This window comes from Hevea brasiliensis, chromosome 6 (genome assembly GCF_030052815.1).
Source record: "Hevea brasiliensis isolate MT/VB/25A 57/8 chromosome 6, ASM3005281v1, whole genome shotgun sequence".
Classification (NCBI taxonomy): Eukaryota; Viridiplantae; Streptophyta; class Magnoliopsida; order Malpighiales; family Euphorbiaceae; genus Hevea; species Hevea brasiliensis.
Genome location: NC_079498.1, coordinates 4527793 through 4548886, shown reverse-complemented (window position 1 = coordinate 4548886; position 21094 = coordinate 4527793). Strand labels below are relative to the sequence as shown.

At 35.6% G+C, this 21094-nt stretch overlaps 3 protein-coding genes and 1 non-coding gene across 4 annotated transcripts; 3 read left to right on the top strand and 1 right to left on the bottom strand.

The window, feature by feature from the left end:
- Positions 1–3597: 3597 nt before the first annotated feature.
- On the top strand, positions 3598–3705 carry LOC131181270 (small nucleolar RNA R71). Its single transcript, XR_009149896.1, has one exon. It is a non-coding gene; the product is annotated as a small nucleolar RNA R71 (small nucleolar RNA).
- An 8383-nt stretch (positions 3706–12088) lies between these two features.
- Positions 12089–12604, top strand: LOC131180940 (secreted RxLR effector protein 161-like). Its single transcript, XM_058149256.1, has one exon. It carries the CDS (start codon positions 12089–12091, stop codon positions 12602–12604), a length of 516 nt encoding a protein of 171 aa, XP_058005239.1.
- Positions 12605–15367: 2763 nt separating this feature from the next.
- Positions 15368–16433, top strand: LOC131180952 (tRNA ligase 1-like). Its single transcript, XM_058149269.1, has one exon. The coding sequence runs from the start codon at positions 15697–15699 to the stop codon at positions 16144–16146; it is 450 nt and encodes a 149-aa protein (XP_058005252.1). The 5' UTR covers positions 15368–15696; the 3' UTR covers positions 16147–16433.
- A 55-nt stretch (positions 16434–16488) lies between these two features.
- Positions 16489–17733, bottom strand: LOC131180939 (uncharacterized). Its single transcript, XM_058149255.1, has one exon. It carries the CDS (start codon positions 17398–17400, stop codon positions 16489–16491), a length of 912 nt encoding a protein of 303 aa, XP_058005238.1. The 5' UTR covers positions 17401–17733.
- Positions 17734–21094: the final 3361 nt, after the last annotated feature.

Genomic DNA, 21094 nt, shown 5'->3' with positions numbered 1-21094 from the left:
TTCTTTTGTTGCCATGTCATACCTAGAGGTAAAACTCCACAAGATAGATAATTCATAAAGTCTGCATACCAAGGTAGTTTAGCAACAAGAGAGAAAAGTTGTTCATCCAAGAAAAACTCATCAATAGGGATTTCATCCAATTCTTCATCATCCAATTTCAACCTACTAAGATTATCAGCAACTACATTTTCAGCTCCCTTCTTATCTCTAATCTCCAAATCAAACTCTTGTAACATCAGAATCCACCTAATGAGCCTAGGCTTAGCCTCCTTTTTACGGAGCAAATACCTGATGGCTGCATGATCTGAAAATATAACCACCTTTGAGTCAATAATGTAAGGTCTGAATTTTTCCAATGCAAAGACAATTGCTAAAAATTCATTTTCAGTTGTTGCATAATTTGTTTGAGCCTCATCCAGTGTTCTACTAGCATAATAAATAGCATAAGCCTTTTTATCCTTTCTTTGACCAAGAACAGCCCCAATTGCATAGTTGCTAGCATCAGACATAATTTCAAAAGGTAGGCTCCAATCAGGTGGTTGCATGATTGGTGCAGTGATAAGAGCTTGCTTCAACCTGCAAAAGGTATCCAAACACTCTTGGTCAAATACAAATGGTGTGTCATTACTTAACAAATTAGACAAAGGTTTAGCTATTTTGGAAAAATCATTGATAAAGCGTCTGTAGAACCCGGCGTGTCCTAGAAAACTTCGAATTCCCTTGACATTGGTAGGAGGAGCCATCTTCTCTATCACTTCAACTTTGGCTTTATCAACCTCTATTCCTCTGTTAGACACCAAATGTCCAAGTACTATCCCTTCCTGAACCATGAAATGACATTTTTCCCAATTTAACACAAGGTCAGTATCTGCATATTGCTGTAAAACTTTAGAAAGGTTAACCAAGCATATATCAAATGAAGATCCATAAACAGAGAAATCGTCCATAAAAACCTCCATTATGTCTTCAATGAAATCTGAGAAAATTGCCATCATGCACCTTTGAAAAGTGGCTGGTGCATTACACAACCTAAATGGCATCCTTCTATAAGTAAAGGTTCCATATGGACAAGTAAAAGTGGTTTTCTCTTGATCATTTGGATGGATAGGGATTTGAAAAAAACCTGAATATCCATCTAAATAGCAAAAGTAAGAATGCCTAGCTAGTCTTTCCAACATCTGATCAATGAAGGGAAGTGGAAAATGATCTTTTCTAGTGGCAACATTTAATTTTCTGTAATCTATGCACATTCGCCAACTAGTCACTGTTCTGGTGGGAATTAATTCATTATTTTCATTTTTGACCACTGTCATTCCACCCTTTTTTTGGGACAACATGTACTGGGCTCACCCAAGTACTATCTGAGATAGGGTAAATGATCCCTGCATCAAGCAACTTCAAAATTTCCTTTTTAACAACTTCTTTCATATTTGGGTTCAACCTCCTCTGATGTTCAATAGATGGCTTACAATTTTCTTCCAAAATGATTCTATGCATGCAAAAGTGTGGGCTTATTCCCTTAATGTCATCTATGGTGTATCCCAAGACTTTTCTAAATTGTCTCAACACTCTTAACAACTTATCAGCCTCTAAGGTACTCAAGTTTGCATTTACAATTACTGGATAAGTGTTATTAGTGCCAAGAAATTCATACCTGAGCTGAGAAGGAAGTTGCTTAAGTTCTACCTTAGGTGCATCTTCTTCCTTGAATGATGGTTGCTTAGTTTCTGCTTTTTCCTTTTGTGTGAGTTGAAAAACTTGAGCAGAAATGAATGGTGGACTTCCCTCTAAGTGTTGAGCATATGCAGCTACATGAGGGTTGTCATAGTCTATGCCTCCTCCATGAACCAAACAATTTTCAAGTGGATCTTCTGGATATTTCTTTCTGAAGTGTTCTTCAACCAGCTCATCAATGATATCAACTCTCAAGCAAGTATCAGCTTCAGAATGATGCTTTTTCATAGTGTTATTAATATTGAAAACCAATTGCTCTTCACCAACCCTAAGAGTCAATTTTTCTCCCTTGACATCAATCAATGCTCCTGCTGTAGCCAGGAAAGGCCTTCCCAAGATGATTGGGATATTAAAATCTTCCTCCATGTCCAAGATGACAAAGTCAACAGGTATATAGAACTTCCCAACCTTCAGAGGCACATTCTCCAAAATCCCTTCAGGATACGTAATTGACCTGTCAACTAACTGAAGAGAAATGTGGGTTGGTTTAAGATCTCCCATGTTGAGCTTCTCATAGATGGAAAGGGGCATAAGGCTAACACTAGCCCCTAAATCACATAGAGCTTTTGTAGAACAAGACTCTCCAATGTGGCATGGAATTGAAAAACTCCCTGGATCCTTGAGCTTTGGAGGAAGTTTCCTTTGGAGGATAGCACTACATTCTTCAGTCAAAGCTACAGTTTCATCATCTTCAAGTTTCCTCTTGTTTGAGAGAATTTCTTTCAAGAATTTTGCATAAGAGGGCATTTGTGAAAGAGCATCAACAAAAGGAACATTTATGTAAAGTTTCTTCAAAACCTCTAAGAACTTCCCAAATTGCTTATCAAGCTTGGCTTTGTGAAATCTCTGTGGAAAGGGAAGTTGTGGCTTGTAGGGTTCAGGAGGTATATATTTCTCTTCCTTCTCTTCAAATTCCTCTTTACATTTTTCTGCACTCTCTTGTTTTTCACTCTCATCAGTATTTTTCTCATTTTCTCTCTTCTCACTGTTTTCACTCTTCTCATCATTTATAACTTTTCCACTTCTTAAAGTAATAGCTTGACACTGCTCTCTTGGATTTTCTGGTTGACTTGGAAGTTTTCCAAAAGACTTGGCACTTGAGGAAGATGCTTGTTGTGCAATCTGATTTTCTAGCATTCTGTTATGTGTCTGCATCTGTTCCAGCCGTGCTTTCATCTCTCTCATCTCCTCATCATGCTTATTTTGGTTGGCAAGAATTTTTGCAATAAAGCTTCAGTGGTGGAATTTCGTTCTTGCTGTTTTGGTGGAGGGTTCATATTTTTCTGCTGAAAATTAGGCAATGGTTGCCTATTTTGCTGATATGGAACTTGACTTTGCTGTTGTGGTTGAAAATTCTGATTTGGAACTTGACTTTGCTGATTTCCCCATGAAAAGTTGGGATGATTCCTCCAATTTGGATTGTAAGTTTGAGAGTAAGGATTCCCCATTTGTTTGTTTCCATAATTACCAACATATGCTGCTTGTTCTCCATAATCTACTCCACAGCTGGTAGTTTCCTCTGCATAAGCCACTTGTTGTGAACTTCCAGCTGATGATGATGAACTAACCAACATACTCAAATCTTCCATCTTCTTAGCAAGGACATTTGTAAGTGCATCAAACTTTGCATTAATCATGTTGAATGGATCAAGATCATACATTCCAGCAGCTTGCCTTTTTTGAGTTGGAGCTGGTCCTCTTGGACTACTCCAAAGATGAGTATTCTTTGCAATTTTCTCCAATAGCTCATAAGCTTCATCTTCATGCTTTATAATAAATTCTCCTCCTGTTTGAGCATCAATAATTCCTCTAATTGCAGGAGTGACATTTGTGTAAAAATTCTGGTTTATCATCCATTTCGGAATGGCATGATGTGGGCATAATCTCTCTAATTCTTTCCATCTCATCCATGACTCATATAGAGTTTCATCCTCTCTTGGTCTGAAAGCTGTCATTTGATTCCTCAACTCTTGAGTTTTTCCAGGTGGAAAATATTGTGCAAGAAATGCATCAGTGAGTTGCTCCCAATTTGTAATGGAGTTGTGAGGTAAAGAATCAAGCCAATCCAATGCTCTATCTTTCAAAGAGAATGGGAATAGCTTCAATCTTGCTGCATCATCAGACACTCCAGGTTGTTTTTGCATGTCACAGATCATAGCAAATTTCTTCAGATGTGTGTGTGGATTTTCAGAAGGATGTCCTCCAAATTGAGAATTTTGAATCATTTGAAGAACTCCAAAATCCATCTTGTAACTATTTGCATCGATTCTTGGTCTTGCTATACTCTCTCTCAAGTCATCAAAACGTGGAAAAGCATGATCCATCATACTTCCCCTAGGCACTTTTGCATTAACAACTTCTTCCCCTTGGGCTGCATTTTCATTGTTTTGATCATTTCCAGCATTAACACCAATTCTCATTCTTTCATCAGCCATGTCTGCTTCAATTTCGGTTTCTCTCAAAGCTTCCTTTCTTTTTCTGGTTTCTTTCTTGTTGGCTTTACAAAATTTCTCAATTTCAGGATTGAACAATAAGGATGTGTCACTTGTGCTTCTAGCTCTTCTCATAAAAGATTAAAAGTACCTGAAAAAGAACAAACAAACACAAAATGAAAAGATAACAAAAATAAAACTATAAACAACTAAAATAATCAAGAATTCAATCTCAAACAAACAACTCCCCGGCAACGGCGCCAAAAACTTGATGCGTCCCTACCGCAAGTGCACGGGTCGTACAAGTAGTATAGAAAAGATATCGATCCCACGAGGAGTTGTGTTAATGATTGAATTTTTGATATAAAAAGTTGAGTAAATTGAAGTATTTTTGAAATTGAAGTAATGAATTGATGGGTAATGGAGTATGAAATCTAAATATGCAAAATTAATATTCTATTCAACAATGTATTAATTAAACTAGAATTGCATCAAATTGAAATAAGCAAGTTCAAATATGGCAATATTCAAAATGGCAAGTAATTAAATTCGATTAGAAATTAACAATGGTAAAAAGGCGATTCCGGAGTTCGGGATTTCATATTCGAGCTATTTTGGGATTTTAAATTGGTTATCCAATCTTATGAAACTTATGGGTTTTAAGGAGATTAATTCTTAAATCCTTTGAATTCCCTTTCGAGTGAGACAAAGAGTGCCTTAATCAAACTAATCCTACTTTCATGGAGTTAGAATTAATTAAGACCCATTAAGTTCTTTAATTAATCTGTGAGTCCTCTTAATCCTTAGCCTATTTCTAGATCTAAGTTAATTAAGTCCGATTTCTTGATTATCTATCACAGGACCTTCTCCTTTCGGTGCTTCAACCATGGATTAAGAACATCACTTAATGGGATCCTACACTAAGCATGTCATTAAGCATACAAGAAATGAATAAAACTCATTAAGACCACAAAATATGGATTACCCAATCAAAATCCACAAAATATCTCAAATATTACAACCCTTACTCCAGAATCAAAGGTAAACTACTCACTATCCATAATGCTTACAAGATATATTGAGTTTAAATGGAAATAAAGCTTTAATCTAAGCTAAGAAATAAGAAATTAAACACTAGAAATGTAGAAAAATGTAATGGAAGAAAGAAATCTGCAAATCTTGGTTGAAAATGGTGTGGAAGGTGAAAGTGACTCCTCAAATTCTGCCTCCCTTCTTCTTTCCTTTTCTGCTCCTTTTCTTTTTTTTCTAAAATGGGAAAATGGGACTATTTATAGCATTTTTCTGACATGGAGCCCTAAAATGGTATGTTCTATGAGGAATTATTTGAGGGAATCTCCTGCCAGCTCATTAATGAACTCTTTATGGGACTGCATAAGTGGACTGCATAAGTTATGCAGTCCCTTATCTGATTTTCAGCTGGTTACGAGTCACTTATGCGAAACTGCATGACTTGGTGCATAGGTTATGCACAATTCCGTGAAGGTGCATAAGGGGGGCGAGAATGTGCATAAGCTATGCAGTCTCCTTATGCACATTTCGGCTGGTTCTGGAACAGTGATCTTTCCCTTTATGCAGATCTGCATAGCTTATGCGGCAAGTTATGCACAGTTTGGTCAATGCATATTTCAGCTTGAAAACCTATTTTTGACATCTTTGGCTGTAGAAGACACTCCTCAATGGCAAAATTCTCTTCAGTCCTTCAAAAACACCATTTTTCCTACAAAACAAAGTAAAAATTACAAATTAATGCAAAATTGACAACTATGAAAAACTAACTAATTAACTAATGAAATTAGCTAAAAATGACTAATAATCAAATAAAAATGGTTATAAAATTAGACCTAAATAACTATGCAAAATGTATGCATCAGAAGCCGATTGAACTAGGTTGCTAAAGACTAGTGGGGTCATGGATTGAGAACCCTATTGAAAATGGAAGAGTAGTCGAAGTGAAGCAACCATCAAGGTACAAAAAGGCTTATTGTTGAGAGGAGGAGGAAGAAGAAAAGGAAATGTAATTTTAAGAAGTACAGGGAGGAGGAGGGAAAGAAGAGAAAAGAGAAGGGTTAGAAAAAAAAGAGAGAAATTGTTGCTGATTATTGCTTCTTTTTTTTTTTCCACATCTGTATCATTTTTATCATTAATGGGTGCATTATCGCGTGAAATACACTAGATAGCTGATTCAATAAAAATGTATTAACTTGATCCAATTTTTTAAATTAAGAGAGCAAATTGATTCAATATTAAATTAAAAAAGCAAATTGATTTTTCTATGAAAGTTTAAGGGTGTAAAATATGCTTTTGGCTAGGTAAAGCACATGATTCTCCTTTGGACTCTATGTCCTCATAGAACAGGGTTGGTTGTAAATTAGTTTTTCCTTTTATTTATGTTTTTTTTTTCAGCTTTTATTTACATGTAATTCTACAACTTTTAGTAATCATATTTTCGTTTATCTATGACGCGCGTGTGTATATATATATATATAATTGCAAAAGTTTACATTTTTATCATTAATAATAATTATGTATATATCAAATAAAATTTATTAATCTTACTATGAAAAGTTTTTTTATTCTCATTTTAATTGTATATATGTATAACTTATTAGCCTTATATACTAATGAAACGTTATTGCAAAAGAAAAATATCATTAATATTAATAATAATTGATATGTATATATTAGATAAAATTTATTAATCTTTTTATTATCACTAATTAATGAGACATTTTAGTTTTCTAATACTTAACATAAAATTTTAAATAAAATTAATATACATCTATATTTATTAATTATAATTATAAAAAAAATGTAAATTTTTATTATTAATAATAATTTAGTTATGAAATAAGGTTGTAGCATAAAACTGACTTATGGTAAAAAGATAAATAGGTTAATGATAAGTAAAATGAATAATAATTAATAAACATAGCAATAGCATTAAAAGCCTTAGTCGTCGCAAATATAAATTGAAAATTATTATAAATCTCTATCATTAGACCTTGAAAGTTATAGTAAAAATAGTACATGTTGATGGTCAGTAAGAGTTTCTACTAAATATTTATGAGGTATGTTGTTAAAATTTAAATTTTTATACATTCTAAATATTTTTTTAAATTTAAATATTACATTTTTATTATTTATTCTATTAATAATTTTAAAAACTAAAATATAACCATACAATACGGCAATGCACAACAAGTGTGTAAGTATTTAGTTAAAAATATTTTTTAATTCAATGGTGTTGGAATAGTTATTAGAATTGTAAAATCTTGAATTCGAGTCTCAATTGAAGTCATATATATATATATATAACAAAGAAAGAAGGATTTATACTAGGGGCGTGTGAGAATTTCCCCACATGAGGTGTGAGTTCTTCCATCTTGCCCGTTCCGAGCATATGATTATCCATAGAAGTCATAGAAATCAGTTAGCTTGGCATTTAGTTTAATTGACTAGATTCATTAATTGACCTTCGGATCCAAGCTGGAGGGCTTTTTGTTCTATGGGCTTCTGTTCTTTTTTCTCATAGTCAGTGCAGATTTTTGTTCAATCCTGTCAGAGGATTCAACAATTTCAAATATGCTAGGCAAATTCATTTCTTTTTAACATTTGTAAAGACAGAACAAACTAGAGATGAAGCTGAAGTTGAGAGACAATTTCCTGCTTTAAAATGAACTGTTATTAAATAACAATTGAATTTTACAACAACATTGTTAAATAATAAACTCAACTTTATATCAATGGATGATGGAAGCCTACAACAAATTTTCTTACATGTATAATACATAACACCAGCATATAATGGCACAGGTATGGTCTAACCACTTAACATGCTTCAAAGAAGCTTAAAATTATGAAGCATCTTTGCAGGAACTTCCATGTCAAGATGCAATCAATTATTGACGAGACTGCTGTTGTTACCGTTATAAACTTGCTGAATAAATTTAAATGTTGCTGTCATTGTTTTTTGATTGAGTTTATTTGTTATTTCTTCTGCTAGTATGTAGGAGTAGTGGACAATAAAAGTGGAGCTGAAACAGTCCATGTAGAAACTATTTTTTAGCATAATAATTGCTGATTTTTCTGTAACAAACTCCCTCTACAGACTATAAAGAGGGGAGTAATTTAGAGGTTTGAAATATAAAAAGTCTAATAACAAAAATAGCAAAAAAGTTTTTTTTCCTCTATCTGCTGTTGTTTGATTTCTGTTTTTGCTGTTTTAGTTCTAATATTTGGTATCAGAGCCTTAAGATCAAGGCCCAAAATGTCTCATATTGAATTAGAGAGAGCTAAAAGAGAGAGAGAGTTAAAAGAAAAAGAGGAAGCCTCAAAGATAGAAAGTTCTATCACAGCAGCAGGAACCTTGTTCCCTGAGAAAGAAAGTTCAGTGTCATTAAAATATCCTATGCTGACAAAAAGTAATTATGCAGCATGGGCTATAAAGATGGAGGTTTTTATGATGGCTCAAGGAGTATGGGATGCTATTGAGTCACCTGATCCAATTAATAGCCGCAGAGACAAAATGGCATTGGCTGCCATTTACCAAGGTATAGGGGAAGATACCTTGCTTCAGTTGGGTGCAAAGAAGACCGCCAAGGAAGCATGGAATATGCTAAAAATGATGAACCAGGGGGCTGACAAGGTTAAAGAGGTACGATCTCAAACGCTTTGGAGAGAGTTCGAAGCATTGAGAATGGGGGATTCCGAAAATGTTGATGATTTCTCAGGAAAGCTTACAATCATGTCAACAAATTAAGGAATCTTGGAAATACTGTAGAAGAAGAAAGGGTAGTGAAAAAATTGTTGAGATCAGTCTCATCCAAGTTCCTACAGATCATATCCGCCATAGAAGAATTCAGTGACCTAACCACCAAATCTGTTGAGGAGGTGATAGGTTCACTAAAAGCCCATGAAGAACGCTTACTTAGCTGTGGTGGGAAGTCGGACGAAACACTCCTTCTCACTAGAGCTGAGTGGAAAGCGAGAGAGGAGGCTACAAAGAACAAGAAAGCTTCTGCTAATTCAAGAGGAGGAAGAAGCGAAGGACGCGGAGGACGCGGTCGTGGTAGAGGAAGACATTGTGGTGAATCAAGCCGAGGTGGTGATGATGAGTCGAAACCACAAAAGAAGAAATTCGACAAATCAAAAATTAAATGTTACGGCTGCGGAAAGATGGGACACTTTGCATCGGAGTGCTTGTCAAAAGAGAAAGATGAACAAGCCAATTTGACAGAAACTGAAGAGGTAGAACCGGCTCTTTTATTAATTGAGAATTGCGAGCTGAATGTTTCGAAGGAAGAAATTTACATTGAAGAACCTTCTTTGTTAATGATTGAAACCTGTGAAGTTACTGAAGGGGAAGTATATGTAGCTGCAACAGGAGGAAGTCTTATGAAGGAAGCCGGGTGGTACCTCGATACTGGAGCCAGTAATCACATGGCAGGTGATATAAATTATTTTTCTGAAATTGATCAGTCAATTTTTGGTAAAGTAAAATTCGGTGATGAGTCTGTAATTAATATACATGGGTTAGGCTCAGTGTTATTCCAATGCAAAAATGGAGAACACTTAACACTAACAAATGTATATTATATACCAAAATTGAAAAGCAATATCATCAGCCTAGGACAAATCGATGAAAATGGCGGACGTGTGATTATTGAAGGAGGAATTTTGAGGGTGTATGATGATCTAAATCGGCTCACAATCAAGGTGAAGAGACAACCTAACAGATTGTTTGTTGCAAAGCTCCAGGTTGCCGAGAAAGTATGTTTAATGACACATATGTCAGATCAGAATTGGCTATGGCATGTAAGATGTGGGCATCTGAATTTCCAAGCATTGATGAGAATGTCAAAACAAAGAATGGTGGAGGGACTGCCAGAAATTACACAAACTAATCAGGTGTGTGATGGTTGTGTAGTGGGAAAACAACACAGACTGCCATTCCCACATACTGCAACATTTAGAGCAGAGGAACAGCTTGCATTGATTCATGGAGATCTCTGCGGTCCGATTTCACCAACAACACCAGGAGGTAACAAATACTTTATGCTCTTGGTTGATGATTATTCACGTTTTATGTGGATTTTTCTATTAAAGTGGAAAGGTGAGGCATTTGAAGTTTTCAAACGGTTCAAGAAATTGGCCGAATCTGAAAGTGGAAAAAGATTAAAGTGCTTCAGAACAGATCGCGGGGGTGAATTTAATTCATCTGAGTTCAAGAAGTACTGCGAAGAGGAAGGTGTGAAGAGACATCTCACGGCACCATTCTCCCCACAACAGAATGGCATCGTGGAGAGAAGGAATCAGACTGTTCTTGAGATGGCGAGATGCATAATGAAAAGTAAATCGGTACCTGGAGATTTCTGGGGTGAGGCTGTTAAAACTTCAGTTTATGTGTTAAACAGGTGTCTGACAAAAAGTGTAGAGGGGATGACACCATATCAAGCTTGGTGTAAGAAGATTCCAAATATACACCATCTTCGTGTATTTGGGTGTCTTTCTCACATCAAGGTAACATCACCTCATCTCACCAAACTTGAAGACAGGAGTGTAAAAGGAGTGATGATTGGATATGAGGAAGGATCAAAAGCCTACCGTCTCTATGATCCAGTTAAAAAGAAACTAATAATAAGTAGAGATGTCATTTTCGAAGAAGAAAAGAGCTGGCCATGGCAGTCCGAAAAGAAAGAAGAGGAGCTGGAAAATGTCAATATTTTCACTGTAAAATTAAGAGATGCAGGGGGTGCTACAACGGTATCGGAGGAGGGGGAAGTGTCACCTAAATCCATGGCACAAATCTCTCCTACCAGTACATCAGAATCAGAGTCAGATTCAAACTCTACCAACTCCACTCCACCTCGAAAATTCAGATATTGCAGGAAATCTACAATGAAACCAGAGAAGTCGAAGCAGAGATTGGGTTGTGTTTCTTGTCGATGGAGGAGCCAACACAATTTGAGGAAGCAAATCGCAATCAAAATTGGCGACAAGCAATGGAGATGGAGATTGAGTCAATTCAGAAGAATGAAACTTGGGAGCTTGCCGATTTGCCTAAGAATCACAAAGCTGTAGGGCTCAAATGGATTTATAAACTGAAGAAAGATCCAAATGGAAAGATAATCAAGCATAAAGCCCGACTTGTAGCAAAGGGCTATGTGCAGAAATATGGAGTCGATTACAAAGAGGTGTTTGCTCCAGTTGCGAGGATTGAGACGGTAAGAACAATTCTTGCATATGCAGCACAAAGGCAATGGAAAGTTCATCATATGGACGTCAAAACAACATTTCTAAATGGTGAACTTGAAGAGGTGGTGTACGTGCTGCAGCCTGAAGGATTTATTGACAAGAATCATCCGCATAAGGTGCTTAGACTGTATAAGGCCTTGTATGGCCTAAAGCAGGCCCCAAGAGCATGGAATGCCAAGCTGGACCGAAGTCTCATATCACTAAATTTCAGAAAATGCCCATTCGAGCATGCGGTCTACATGAAGGAAACAGAAAATGATGTTACTGTGGTGGGAGTATACGTAGATGATCTTATCCTCACAGGATCAAGTGCAACTTTAATTGATAAATTCAAGCATGAAATGAAGAAGGTGTTCGAGATGAGCGACTTGGGACTCCTAAGTTACTACTTGGGAATCGAGGTGAAACAAAACTCAGAATCTATAACTTTATGCCAATCAAGTTATGCCAGCAAGATTCTTGAGAAAGCAGGGATGTCGGATTGCAATAGCTGTCGTATACCCATGGATCCAAGATGCAAACTGAGTAAGCATGATGAGGAACCACCAGTTGATGCTACAACATACAGGAGCATTATTGGAAGTCTGCGATATCTGGTGAATACCCGTCCTGATCTAGCCTATTCAGTTGGGGTGGTTAGCTGATACATGGAGTCTCCAACGACATCACATATGAATGCTGTTAAGCAGATTCTTAGATATGTGAAAGGAACTCTTGATCTTGGAATTGTGTACAAGAAGAATCAAGAGTGTGAGGCGCTGATTGGGTATAGTGACAGTGATCTTGGAGGAGATACAGATGACAGGAAGAGCACAACTAGAATTTTATTTTTCCTTGGTGAAAGTCCAATCACTTGGGTTTCACAAAAACAGAGAATTGTTGCACTTTCGTCATGCGAAGCCGAGTACATTGCAGCAACAGGAGGTACATGTCAAGGAATATGGCTTACAAAGATAATTGCAAGTTTAAGAGGCAATAATCAAGTCAAACCTATTCTAAAGATAGACAACAAGTCAGCAATCTCGTTAGCCAACAATCCAGTACATCATGAAAGAAGTAAACATATCGACACAAGGTTCCACTTCATTCGTGATGCTGTAAAAAATGGACATGTCAAGATAGATTACACGAGCAGTATATGCGGTGGCAGATATTCTGACTAAACCGTTGGGAAGACAGAGATTTCTGGAGCTAAGGGACAAGATAGGAGTCAAGCAAGTTTAAGGGGGTGATTGTTACCGTTATAAACTTGCTGAATAAATTTAAATGTTGCTGTCATTGTTTTTTGATTGAGTTTATTTGTTATTTCTTCTGCTAGTATGTAGGAGTAGTGGACAATAAAAGTGGAGCTGAAACAGTCCATGTAGAAACTATTTTTTAGCATAATAATTGCTGATTTTTCTGTAACAAACTCCCTCTACAGACTATAAAGAGGGGAGTAATTTAGAGGTTTGAAATATAAAAAGTCTAATAACAAAAATAGCAAAAAAGTTTTTTTTCCTCTATCTGCTGTTGTTTGATTTCTGTTTTTGCTGTTTTAGTTCTAATAGCTGTTTCAAACAACCTCAAAGAATGAAAGTTGGCATCGTCACCTAGCTTGGACTACTATTAGGGCTGTTGCTCTTTAAGGGCTTGATGTACCAAGAGTGGTGTTTACAGGGCATACTGAAACAAACTGACAAAACCGGCATTTCCACCGCTCTTCCTCAGTCTAGTAGGATGGAGTAGCATTGATGTATCTTTCTTATAGCTTTCTCATGGAGATCAGCTAGTGGTTTATTGATAGCAATTTCTGCATGCTTATGTCTAAAACTCTGCTAATTTATGAGTGCATATATATATATATATATATATATATATATATATATATATATGCTTTCTGTGTCCTTATACCCCGTTTAGATTAACGTGGTTTATTAAGGTATCGAATCACATTGTGATAGTATGATTTTTATTGTTAGTATGTTTAGAAAAATAGTATGGTATAGGGTGATTTAATAATTTTTTTTTGTTTGGTTAAATGGTATTATATAGTAAAATAAATATGAAAATTATTAAAATACCTTTATTATTATTTAAATATATAAATAATTATTGTATAAAATGGGAATAAAAAATTTTAAAACTATCTCAAACCAAATGATTTGGTGGTTTGAAAACCTGTGGTGAAATGATGGTAATAAAACCATCATTTTACAATACAGAACTAGCATTTTTTAGGAACCATTTAAACAAACAAGGAGTATAATCATACCATACAATATAAAACCATAATAAATCATCATCAAACATGGGGTTAGTGTCAGCATACGCTCTAGTCATTTTAGTGTTACTTTCCTGTTCAGCACTTTGAACCTTGGACCGTTTGCTTGGTTTTTTAATGTAGAATGAATTTCTATTTAATGGTTGCCAAAATTGCTTTGGAAAGTGAGATTTGAAATTGGAATGTATATTTTCCAATATTTGGTTTGTATGGAAAAGTTGTATTCTGGGGTGTTTACGTCCTTGCACTTTGGGTGGGGTGCCACCATAATTTCCCCGTCCTAGAGGGTGGAAGTTACATTTCCAGATAAATAAAATCATAGAGTATTGACATCCCTGCCCTTACATATAATAATATTTAGACCAAATATAATGTATTTAGTTATATTCAGAATATTATGGAATTTTATTTTACTTTTTTTGCACTTCTATAAACTAACCAAATACAATATTCGTGGATTCCAATAAAACTTGTTTTTCTAACCAAGAATATAATGTATATTGCCATAATCACTTGCCTGGAAATTTGCTTTTCTGGGATAGTAATTCCAGGCATAATTGTTGAATTCCAGTAAGTAAACAATCAGTAATAATCTGTATGAAAACCCATGAACTTTAACAGAGACATCAATTGAGCCCTTGAACCTTTTTTTTTTTCTGAATCTATCAAGTTCAATTCATCCAAATCAGCTGATCGGCTCTTTGGTGTTAAACATTTGATTACAAACTATATTAAAAAAAATGATAAGACTGGGAAATAGGAAAGTTTGATTATAGATCGAAAGAGAGTGTGTAAATATATAATGTACTTCTATTTTACTTTAACTTATGTTTGTATGATGAATTTATGAAGTTTTAATATGCTGATGCGGCATCATGACATTGACTGCCTATTCAATATTTTTATACTCATGCATGGGGCGAGTTGAACAAATTTGATTTAATAGATGCGTGAAAATAAGAATTCAAGATTCCAATAGGTCAAAAACTCACAATAAAAGTTGAAAGGCTTAATAGTTTTTCTTTACACCATTAAAGCTCAAGGGCTTCTATATGGGTTATACCATCTTTGCTTGGTTTCTCATATGTGGGATGAATTACATCGTTGTTTCTATCTTTCTCATTTAATCAATGTGATTTCCACATCGTCTTTGCTTGTGCAGGAGTCCTCTGCCAGATCCTGTGAGGTCAATTTTGGAAGAGGGAATAAATCTATACAGGTTTCACACCAACAGACATGGCAGATGTGTATCTATTATATGCTTTCTGTTCAGATTTTTGCTTTACATTTTGTATATATGATTTACTCTAGAATAGACTAATATTGACATTAGGCATTTCACTTTTTTGGAATTGTTGATTGTGAAGGTGAGTGTGAAGGATATTTTTTTTTTTTAATAAAGCTATAACAGTAAAGAGCTAAGCACTAAAGAGATGAGAAGCTAATTACTTACTAATGCTTTCTTTCATTGGTCTACAGTCTTCACACCTATTTACTCTTTTGCCAAGTTACTGTTGATTATGCAATCAAGATTAGGAACAGCTAAGAAAAATTGCCAAGGGTGAATACACAACACCAATTATTGAGAGGAGGAAACTTGGAACAATTGTTTTTGCTGCTATCAATTTGCCAGTTCCAGAAATCTGTAGTTCCCTCGACAATGTAAGCAAAAGATGTTGCATTCTTATTTTCATCCAAGTTACTAGGGACATTGGGCTTGCAACGAAGAATTTTCTTATTCATGTTAGGAATATGGTGTCTTGGTCATAGGGATTTCTTTTTCCCCAATTAAAAGCAAGAATATTCTTTTTTTAAACATCTGGTAAATCAGTTTAATTAATATGCAAGATCTTTAATATATAGAGTTCCTTAGGACTGGATGGGAGCAGTAAGGCCCTTTATTTGTTCCTTCTCTCTTTTGACCATCTCTTATTCTGCTTAAGACCTCCTTGAATTGGCCATTCATGTATAGATTATGTGTGTCAATATTTTATGGATGAAATAGATATATGTTCTTACTCCTTATTGACTTTCACATTCCTTGATCAGTTGGCTCAGAAGAACCCCAAGGTTGAAGCCTTTCTTCAGGACAAGCACTTGGAGCACAACCTTAAGAAAACTCACTTGACCCTTGCCCACAAGAGAAGTCATGGCGTTACAGCGGTAGCAAGTTATGGACTGTTTCTCAATCAGAAGGTCCCAGTAGAATTGACTGCACTTCTCTTCACAGATAAAATGGCTGCCCTAGAAGCACAACCGGGTTCTGTTGATGGCGAAAAAGTAGTATCAAAAAATGAGTGGCCGCATGTTACCATATGGACCGCAGAGGGAGTAGCACCCAAGGAAGCCAACACACTGCCTCGATTGTTCTCAGAGGGGAAAGCAACTCGTGTTGAATTCAGTCCGCCCATCACCATATCGGGCACAGTGCAATTTTATTGAGTTCAATTTTTTTTTTCACAAATTGGATTTGAAGCTTAGTTTTTTTTGCTGCTGAGAAGTAGTTTGTATAGGCAAAAACAAGGTAAATATAAAATTGAATTTTCTTTTATGTTTGTATCACTTAACTGCTACTTGAAAAATTAAAATTTTAAAAATAAACAACGACTTCAATTAGAAGATGAAATATTTTCCAAAAAAAAAAAAATTAGGAGCTGAAATATGCATTCATTTCATCAACCAGCTCTTGCCTGGAGTCTGCCTTTCTGCTCATTCTTTTCTTGGTCTCTGGACTTCTTTTATGACTTGTTTGACTTACCAATTGCCTTGCTGGTTTCATCCTTCTCACATCTTCTTTAAACTCTCCAAAGCTCTGCTGAAACATGCATTCATTTCATCAACCAGCTCTTGCCTGGAGTCTGCCTTTCTGCTCATTCTTTTCTTGGTCTCTGGACTTTTTCTACGACTTGTTTGACTTACCAATTGCCTTGCTGGTTTCATCCTTCTCACATCTTCTTTAAACTCTCCAAAGCTCTGCCTCAACTCCTCATCTAGTTGCTCGCAATCATCTGTAGCCCGATAAGATTCAAGAGTATGATGTATAATTTTCTTGGAAGGCGTGTTCTCTGGATATTCGATTATTTCTTGTCTAGGTTTGTTCAAGAAAATTCCAAGTTCTAAGGACACAAAAGCATCCAGACAAGCATACTCTATCTGTTCAATTGTAAGCTCTTTAGCATTCCATTCACTCATTGTGATTTCTCTGGGCTTGGGAATCACTTTCTGAAGCAAATCAAGCACTAAAGCCTTCAATCCCAATTTTCGATAGTCTCTATCATGATATTTCTTGGCTGCCCAATAACCTACATCTTTTGTATGAGCCACAAGCAGCTCATAATCTTCAAATAGTTTACAAGCATCATTCCATACTCCTTTACCAACAAATTTGAACTTCTTATTCCCAAGAAACTGGATCAAAGATGGTGGGATATCATCTGCATGATAAAGTTGAAAAATAAGGCATCTTTTACCCACACATAGTTGAATGATGGCAACTTGTTGATGTCCATCTGGTTCGGTAGGCATACACCATTCAGTATCAAGGCCAATAAGAAGTTCGCTCAGTTCACGCTTGTGGATATGCATTGTATTAGCTATCCATTCGTCGACAACAACAGCTGCTGCTGTGACAGTTGTGAAGATATGATCACCATAGTATTGGATGTCATGTATGGAGGAAGGACCTGCAAAAGACATTGTTAAGGAGAGGAGACAAAATTTGAAGTAGTCGCTTATAGGTTCTCACAGTATAATAGCTAGTCTTGATTTATATAGACACCGCTAGAATTTTCATCAATCAGTAGGAAAGTTCAGATGAAAGAAACTTGGGGAAATATATGGTCATCAACTAGGATTAGGATATCCTATAGGTTTTGGAATTAGAAACTTGGAAAAAAAAAACAAAAAAAAAAAAGGAAAAAGTAATGCTGCTCATTATTTTTTTTACTATCAAGATCACTCAAAAAACACTCAACAATCTTAGCTATTTCGATGACCCTCAGAACACATGCTACTGCGCAGCACCAATGGCCTTCAACTCTATCTACACTAATGGCCTTCAACTCTCGATGCACTTCTTAAATTGGCCACTTTGTCGTGCTTTTATAGACTACTAAATCCAATCCTATATTGGACAAAAGAGTCTCAACTTAAAAAAAAATTCTGAAAAATGGAAACAAATTTGCTGACTTTCCTTTTATGTCCCATTTTCCCCTTTATTTGCTGTGCAGTTTTGTTATTTTATGATTGTAAAAAGATATACTGCAAAAATGGAAACAAATTTGCTGACTTTCCCATTTTCCTCCTTATTTGCTGAGCAATTTTGTTATTTTTTGATTGCAAAAATATATTTTTAAAAAATGGAAACAAATTTGCTGACTTTCCTTTATTTCCCATTTGCCCCCTTATTTGCTGTGCAATTGTTATTTTTTGATTGCAAAAAAAATACACTGCAAAAATGGAAACAAATTTGCTGACTTTCCTTTATTTCCCATTTTCCCCCTTATTTGCTGTGCAATTTTGTATTTTATGATTGCAATCACATTTTATTTTCCAGATTGGTAGCCATCCCAATATTTATGTGTTGGACACCCCAAGTATTTTGCCTCCTCAAATTCTTGATGCCGAGGTCTGTTCCAGGCTAGCTTTAACAGGTGCAATTATGCCAGCATCCCTCTTCCTGGTACACACATGCTCAAAATTTTTTCCCTTCTTCTAATGGGTGTGAATGAGTGTGATAGTCTCTCTCTCTCACAAGCAGGAGCAATTAGCGACTCTTTGGTTGGTGAAGAAGAACTTGCTCAATATTTCTGGCCATTCTCAACTTGAGTGATGAATATAAGAAATGGGCAAAGTTGTCTGCCCTTGAAAATGATAGATCATTTATAGACCACAAAGAAGAGTGTTCAAGCGGCAGACAGCCATGCATGAAAGGAGAAAGGCAACATTTCACTGATCACACTCAGGCATGACTTATGAGCACTTTTTATATATATATATATATATATATATAATTTCGTTATCCTTCTTTTAAGAGAACTGACAAAATGTTCTTAATTATGAGCTCTGCCATAATGTACAAATAGGTTACGGGGTAGTGGTTAAGTGAAACTGAGTGTTTCTTTTGGAAATAATTGGAACGATCTGAGAAAGTCATTCGTTATCTTTCATGTAGGATTTCATAGTACGTAATGTTCGGCGAAAGCTCTTTGAGACAATTTCACGTTTTAATGGTGACATGCAAAATGAAGTGGATTTGGAGAGATAACAGGTTAACAAAAGAAAGATTAAAAGAAAAGAAATTGCCTATACCATAACTAACAGTAACCTTCATTTTATTTGTTTTCTAACCCTTTACATGTCTGCTTGTCATATCTTAAGGGACAAAAATTTGATCATTTGCTAAGCATGGTGGGGGCAAAGAATGAGAGGAACATCAGCTTCAGATGTTGACAGAAAGCACTCTTATACATATGCAAACCCAGACAAAATGCCCTTGGCCTTGAAATCTAGCCGCCTGTTCCCTTTTCTAATGCCCGCTTTTTCTGCTAGTTTATGTAAGCATCCTTTCCAGAACATCCCAGTAACTTTGCAACTACAAAATCCATTGCACAACAGAGCCATTGGCCATGGAAAGCTCAGTGGTTAAAGATTTATCTCCTAATGTACTTCTCAAATTTGAATAAAATGTGAAAATTTGTTTACCAAAAAACACAAAACAAAGCCTAATTTATTTAAACATCAAATCCTAATTCAATATCTAAAGTCACTGAACCCGAAAACCCCATGCATCACTGAGGGAAGATTTAAAGAGGAAAAATTCAAATCATTAATCACCAGTAGAATTGAATAAATGTATACAAAAAAAATTCTTTTAGGTTAGTATTAACAACGATTTCAATTAATAAGTGAAATTGCATTCATCTCATCAACCAGCTCCTGCCTGGAGTTTGCCTTTTTGCTCATCCTTTTCTTAATCTTTGGACTCTTTTTACGACTTGTTTGGCTCACCAATTGCCTTGCCGGTTTCATCCTTCTGACATCTGCTTTATACTTCCCAAAATTCTGCCGCAAGTCAAGCTCCTCATCTAGTTGCTCGCAATCATCTGTGGTCTGATCAGATTCAAGAGTAAGATTTACAATTTTCTTCGGAGATGTGTTCTCTAGATATTGAATTATTTCTCGTCTAGGTTTGCTCAAGAAAATTCCAAGTTCTAAGGACACAAAAGCATCAAGACAAGCGTACTCTATCTGTTCAATTGTAAGCTCCTTAGCATTCCATTCACTCATTGTGATTTTTTTTGGCTTGGGAATCACTTTCTGAAGCAAATCAAGCACTAAAGCCTTCAATCCCATCCCTCGATAGACTGTGTCGTGATATTTATTGGCCGCCCAGTAACCTACATCTTTTGTATGAGCCACATGCAGTTCATAATCTTCAAATAGTTTATCAGCATCATTATGCACCTCTTTACCAACAAATTTGAATTTATTGTTCCCAAGAAATTGGATCAAAGATGGTGGGATATTGTCTGCATGGTAAAGTTGAAATATAAGGCATCTTTTACCCACACAGAGTTGAATGATGGCAACCTGTTGGTGTCCATGAGGTTCAGTAGGCATACACCATTCGGTGTCAAGGCCAATGAGAAGTTTGTTCAGTTTACGCTTGTGGATATGCATTGTATTAGCTATCCATTCATCGACAACAGCAGCTGTTGCTGTGACGGTTGTGAAGATATGATCACCATAGTATTGAATATCATGTATGGAGGAAGGACCTGCAAAAGACATTGTTAAGGAGAAGAGACAGAACATGAAGTAGTTTGCTAAAAGGGTTCATTTATATAGAAAACAATAGAGTTTCCATCAATCAATAGAAATTGAACAACTTAGCCATAAGGGTCATGGCACCTCTACAGGCAAACACATGTTTTTATTTTAAATTCCAACAGACATAATTGTTCATTTTCAAAATTAATTAAATAGGCACATCTCTGAGCAGATATGACTGTCTGTTTTTAATAGACATGTCTATTTATAAGCAGACACATCTATTTATTAATAGACACAACTGTTAAGATTTATTTATGAAAATAAAATAATAAAAATAAAATTAATTATTTTATTTTCACAAGTTCATGTGTTAAAGGGAGAAGCATACTACACGTATTCCTGGAGTATCTCACTACATGGTCAAGGGCAACATGAAGTATAAAGCTACTACAACAAGGTTTACAAGCTAATAATTATATGAAAAACCTCTACTTAAGTTGTTAACCCCTTAATAGTATCCATTAGGTTATGCCATTTACAGCTCTTTAAAAAAGTCATTATCAGTTAACCAAACCACAGAGTTCAAAGACTCATGTCACTTCTCTGATTTTCAATA